This window comes from Mandrillus leucophaeus, unplaced genomic scaffold (assembly GCF_000951045.1).
Source record: "Mandrillus leucophaeus isolate KB7577 unplaced genomic scaffold, Mleu.le_1.0 Scaffold143, whole genome shotgun sequence".
NCBI lineage: Eukaryota > Metazoa > Chordata > Mammalia > Primates > Cercopithecidae > Mandrillus > Mandrillus leucophaeus.
Genome location: NW_012101399.1, coordinates 2,973,616 through 2,980,259, shown reverse-complemented (window position 1 = coordinate 2,980,259; position 6,644 = coordinate 2,973,616). Strand labels below are relative to the sequence as shown.

The 6,644-nt window shown below is 38.1% G+C and overlaps 1 protein-coding gene across 1 annotated transcript in view; it reads left to right on the top strand.

Moving 5' to 3' along the window:
• MYO1B (myosin IB) overlaps positions 1 to 2,919 on the top strand; it is a 178,874-nt gene extending 175,955 nt beyond the window's left edge. The window contains exon 32 of the mRNA XM_011974213.1: positions 1,379 to 2,919. Coding sequence (XP_011829603.1) covers positions 1,379 to 1,502 — 124 coding nt within the window. The 3' untranslated portion in view covers positions 1,503 to 2,919. The remainder of the gene's footprint in view (positions 1 to 1,378) is intronic.
• The last annotated feature ends 3,725 nt before the right edge of the window (positions 2,920 to 6,644 follow it).

Below are 6,644 nucleotides of genomic sequence, written 5' to 3'. Positions count from 1 at the left end.
CCTTTTCCTTTTGTGAAATTCTTTACCTCATTTTTTTTTTTTTTTTTTTTTTTTTTTTTTTTTGAGATGGAGTCTCGCTCTGTCACCCAGGCTGGAGTGCAGTGGCACGATCTCGGCTCAACACAAGATCCGCCTCCCGGGTTCACGCCATTCTCCTGCCTCAGCCTCCCAAGTAGCTGGGACTACAGGCACCTGCCACCATGCCCAGCTAATTTTTGTATTTTTATTAGAGATGGGGTTTCACCGTGTTAGCCAGGATGGTTTCAGTCTCCTGACCTCATGATCCACCCGCCTCGGCCTCCCAAAGTGCTGGGATTACAGGCGTGAGCCACCGCGCCCAGCCAATTCGTTGATAATAGGAGCCCCCTCCCATATTTTTGCCGTGGAAAAATGGAAATATAACATGTTAGTCTTTCCATTTTAAACACAGAAATAATTCTTAGCCTTTCTACCTTACTAGAATATGATAAGTTAATGAACTTTAGTTTTCTTAGGGCTAAATGAGTACTGGAGGTAAATTGCATTGATACAATTCTGTGTAAGAAGTGCTCATGGGAAGAAGGGATACAGGTTGATTCTCCCTTATTCAAAATGTTTGGGACAAGAAGTGTTTCCAGTTTCTGGTTTTGGAATGCAGTCATGTGTTGAACATAGGGATATGTACTAAGAAGTGCGTCACTAGGTGATTTTGTGCAAACGTCAGAGTGTGTACTTACACAAACGTAGATGGTATACCCTACTATACACCTAGGCTATATATTATAGTATAGCCAACTGCTCATAGCATGTTACTGTACTGAATACTGTAGGCAATTATAGCACAATGGTAAATAGTTGTCTATCTAAACAGAAAAAGTACAGTAAAACTACAGTATAAAAAACAAAAAATGGTACGACTGTATAGGCCAGCTCCATCATAATCTTATGGGACCCCCATCGTATATGACTGACAGTGAATTAGGTATGTTTACATCAGTCACCACAAACGTGAGTATTGTATTGCCCTACATTAGGAGAGCTATGACGTCACTAAGCCATAGGAATTTTTCCGCTCTTACGGGACCACCATCATATATGTGGTTCATTGTTCACTGAAACATTGTTAGGTAGCACATAGACTGTATTTGCATTATACTTAACGTTTCAGTCTTAATCTGAAAATCTAAAATCTGAAATGTTCCAACAAGCATTTCCTTTGAGCATCATGTCAGTGTTTTAAAAATTTCAGAGTTTGGAGCATTTCAGATTTTTGGATTAGGTTAGGGATGCGCAGCCTGTACTCGCCAAGATCAGTATCCATTAAAATACAAAAGCAAGTGTTACTATAATCATGAGCTATTTTGTGTATACGTTAATTTGTTTTATTCTTTTCTCCTAGGTTCCTGGTACAGTTCAGACAAGACAAAGTATGTGTGAAGTTTATTCAGGGAAACCAGAAAAATGGGAGTGTCCCAACATGTAAACGAAAAAACAATCGTCTCCTTGAAGTTGCTGTCCCTTAACTGGCGCCTCCTCTCTACTTTCATGGACTTGTTTCTTTGTAATAGTGCAATTTGGTTTTGTTTTATTTGGGGTTCATTGTATGTTTGGGAATCACCAAAGGCTTTTAGAGTTCTTTGGCAAAATAAAAATATTTGACTAATCAATTTTTATTATCGGAATAGTTTTAACCTTTCAAATACATGTTCTGTCCTGGAGCAGGATTGTAGAAACTAACAGTGTCTATTTTCATATCTGATGTGTTCTTCGTTTAGTCATCATGTTAAATCTGTGTACCCTAAATCAGCATATTACTCATAAATCATTAATTCATATAAGTATAGGAAATGGTCTTAAAAGATACCGCATTCATTCATCAAATATTTATTCCATGCCTACTCTATGCTAGGCCCTGTGCTAGATGGTATGAAAACTTATTAGGAACCTTTTTGTTTTTGAGACCATTGCATTCTGGCTGGTTTGTGCTGGTTTAACGACATCTAAGAAGGTTTAGAAATGTTGAGACCAAAACAATAACTGTTAATGATGGACAGCATTATTAGGAACCCTGTAGTATGATATTTAACAATTTAGGCTTCAAGAAGGGCTGGTCCTAAGAGGGGGCAGAGATGAACAACCGGGTTAAATCCCTCTACATGTGGTTTCTGTTTGAAAAAAAGAAAACTGACATTTGAACAGACTTTTAATTTGTTTAAACCTCTGGTAATTACTTGTAACAGTAGAAAATAGAAGTCATTCTTATTTTAGAAAAAGTGACAGAAGCAGTCCCGTAAGATTATATGTTTCTGTTTCTGGTAAATGTCATATATGATCCTCAAAATGATAATATCTCCAGAATATTGTTTTCACCCAAATTTGAGTAGATATTTTAAACACCTAACAAAGTAAAGGGCTAAAAGCCATTCGGATAGCAGTAAACATTCTGTATGATGTGCAATAAAACATCCAAGATCTTTTTTGAAAGTTTTATTTATAATATACATTTTTGTATGAGAAAGGTGATTGGTACAGGGTGCCTATTTTAGTCATGGATCAAAATTAAATTTATGTAATTTGCAGGGCTTTCTTTCTATTCCTTCAAATTTACAAAGGTTCATTTTGGAAACTACATTTTAAACTTTGGAATCAAATTGTTTCTTATTTGGGAGGATAATGTATATACATTGGTATTATGTTAAATAATAAAATTGTTCTAATTTGGTGCCATTTGCTGAATCACAACTGTATTTTTGTATCTCAAGCTATTTTCATATGTTGTGTGTCAATGTATCATCTCTCAGAAAGGCTTTACAATCCAAACATTATATGTTCTCTGTGTAACTGAATTTCACTGATCTTTTATAAACCAGAAACATTAATTGAAAATATTTTCTGGGGATTTTCTCTCGACTTTTGTATTTTTAAAAATTGCTCACATAAAGAAATTTTCAGAAGTCTTTGTGTTTATTGGTGCAGGTAGAGGATGTAATTACTTATATTCTTCTTGCTGTGTGTCTAAAGTGGTAGATTAGTAGTTCCTGATACTGGTGAGTAGAAATTTGGAAATGAGAGGGTGTGTTGTTTTAAATAATATGCAATATGTTCACATTGCTCAGCATATAAGTAAGTGTTAAAAGATAGACATTACAAATTCTCCATCCTGTCAACCACCTATCTGCTTAGTTCCCACCCTCCCTGAAACATTAACCATTGTTGTTAGTTGCTTTTGTATTACTTTGTCCATATGTTTGCAAGAGGAAATCAAAATAGATTCTTACATTCTTCTGCGTTAGTAGACAAAAGCTAGCATATTATATTGTAGCCATTGTTCTTTATCTTGCCTTTTTCACCTAGCAAAATATCATGAAGAGCTGCTCATTCTTCTGTTGTATGGATGTGCTGTGGTGGATTTCTTACTCATTATCATGGGGTTGCTTCCTAAATGGAACTTGAGGATGGAAGACTAGGATGGAAAGGAGAAATATCCCATGGGTCTACTTGTTAGATTGTTCCAAATACCTTATTTGCAGATTATTCAATCAGTCTTGTCACTGAAGTATTCAATAATTTTTGGTCATGGAACCCATTCTGCATGGGTTGTGATTTGACGTGTTGGGAAAGATTTGCTGAACTGCAGCCAGAAAGCTTCCTTATGTACCAAGGCGAAAGCCCTTCACATTCCCCATTGGGAAGAGCAATAATAACTTGACCACACTACAAATGAGAGTGCCACCACGGCCCAGGTAGCCCACCATAGAGCAGTGTTTCCCAAAATGGCACTGCGCGTCAATCTGGGTCAACACCACAAGGAAAGTTTTTTTTTTTTTTTTTTTTTGAGACAAGAATTTCGCTGCGACACCCAGGCTGGAGTGCAGTGGCATGTTCTTGACTCACTGCTACCTCCACTTCTTGGGTTCAAGCGATTTCCCTACCTCAGCCTCCTGAGTAGCTGGGACCACAGGCACACACCACTATGCCCAGCTACTTTTTGTATTTTTAGAAGAGACAGGGTTTCACCATGTTGGCCAAGCTGGTCTCAAACTCCTGACCTCAAGTGAACCACCTGCCTCGGCCTCCCAAAGTGCTGGGATTACAGGCGTGAGCCGCTGCACCCGGCTAGAAAGCTTGTTTTTAAAAAAACTACAAAAAACAAAAACCCATGCCAGTTCCTGGGCCATACCCTATACTAACCGAATCAGGATCTGTGGAATAGAGTTTGAAAACAGACATTTTAAAGAAAATCTCCGGATGCATTCCAGCCCAGGCGACAGAGTGAGACCCTGTCTCAAAAAAGAAAAATCTCCAGATGACTCACACACATTGAAGTTTGAGAACCACCAAGGGAAATACTAGAGCTTCTCTATAGCTACACACAGCCATCTATGCCTTTAAAAGTCCTCCTTTGGTGACCCTGATTGTCACCCAAATATGAGAACCACTAGTCTAAAGCTTCCTTCTGGCTGCATGTGGCCCAGTGAGCCGTGCCTGCCACATCTGTCAACCCTAGTGCCTGACTAGAGGTTACCAATAACTGTGGCATCGCTGTATTACAGTGAGCAAGAAACTGATACTCCTTTATCTCGGTTTCTGTCACTGTCCTGCCATGGAAAGTTAAAGCATTGGTGACACTCCAGAATTCCTGTGTATTCTGGCCTGGCCTCACAGCCCTAACTTGTGCCCGCCCATAACTTAGAAGGTTGCCTGGCCTCTGCGGTGACTTCTAGGAGTGAGTGGAGTGACTAGACCTAGTCACCTAGGACCTAGACTCTTAGATCTAGTCCAATTGTGACTAGGAGTGCCCAGACCCTGGGGTGACTAACTGATGGGCTTCAAAAAAGTAAATAAGTAATGGGTACCAAATAGAAGTTGCCAAGGTATGCAGTGTAGTTGATGCAGCTACTCTTGACTTTGATTTCCATCTGCCACAGGACAAGAAGGGAGTATGAGAATAGTTATTCTCTAATAACTTGATTACGGTTTTGTATTGCACACTCTTGCAATAATAACTTGGACCCAGAACTCAAATATAAGGCCTTCAGCTCAAGTTTGAAAACCTTTGCTCATACCCGGGGTGATGGGGGTATCTGTAATGGCAAAGAAGCAGGCCAAGAGTTCTGAGAATCATAGGGATATCTTCAGTATTATGGGTTTGGCAGAAATCTAAGAGAATGAACTGTTTGATTATTATGCCATGTCAATACGCTGAGAACTCTCAAGTTCATGTAATTGAGTATAATTATGATAATTAGAGCATGCTTCAAAATTCTTTTAGGCCAAATATAAAAGGCAAAACTTCTTATCTGTTATTTTTCATATATAATAGGTAAGATATTTCTTAGACTCATTGAAATCTTGAAATAGCAAGTACTCTAAAATGGTGTAAGTTGCTGGGGAAGAATTTAGTAAATTCGTTAATGTGTCTGTTCTCACAATGACTTTTAACCAGAATGCATCATATTAAGAGCTTTTGTTTTTAAGCTGGGCATTGTTTTTCCATGAATATTGTGGTACTCAAATTCACTAAAACAGTAGAATGGAAGAGAAAGAAGGGCAGTAGTTTTGGTTTTCTTTCCTCCTGTTGAGAAAAACAGCTGTAAGTTTTCATCATACATTTGAAGAGTTTCTGTTGGGTTATTATTGGAGGAGCACTTTCTTTGAGTCTTACTTTAATAATTCTGTTATGTGCTCTTTGATTCTTAGGTTTTTGTTAGCTAAACCCTAGGAAGCCGTGACCTTGATGAGGTGGCACATGCTTTCTGGTCTCATCAGCTTTTATTTCATTTGCCACACAGGAGAAAATTAATTGTTTTGAGTTGGTTTCCTCCAAATCATGGAATGTTTGCCTCATTTTCTTTGGTTTGAAGATCATTTTCAAAATCTGGAGTTAATCACAGTACAGCATAAGCCACAATCTCTTCCTCATTAACTTTTTTTCTGGCGTGGTTGCTAAATCACCTCTGGTCAGTTCCATGAAATTCAACAAAAATCTCTAACTTTATTACCAAGGAAAATAGTCTCAGCTTCTCAGTATTTCAAGGAGGAATAGGGAAAAGAATTTAATTCCATATTCACCCAAAGTCCTGGCAGTACTAAGGGAAAGATCACTAGCTATCTTATTTCAGTTATTATATATTCACCCCAACTTTGTTTTTGCTTTTTCTGGTGGGGGAGGGGGCTCACCGAGTAACAGAATTGTCATATTCCCTTTAAAAATATACATTTTAATAATATATACATCAGAAACGCATCCATGTGACTAGCACCCAAAACAAGCACCCCAAAGATAGCACCCAGAGGCCCCCTTCTGCATTCTAGTCATCATCCTTCCACAAAAGTAACTCATCTTATTTTATAGTACATTCATTAATTGTGCCCGTTTTAAAGCTTTATATAAATTGAATCATACAATATATAGTCTTCTGCCTGGCTTATTTCATTCGTATTTTTTGCACATAGCTAAGTTTGTTCATGTTCCTCGCTATATAATTCATGTTGTTAGACTGCAATTTTGTGGTCCATTTTACTGTTGATGGCCATTTGGCTATTGTACATAGTGCTGCTGCAGACGTTCTTGTACGTGTCTGTTGGTGAATATGTGTACACATTTCTGCTGAATATATACCTAGGAGTAGAACTGCTGGATTATAGGGTAAGCATATGTACAG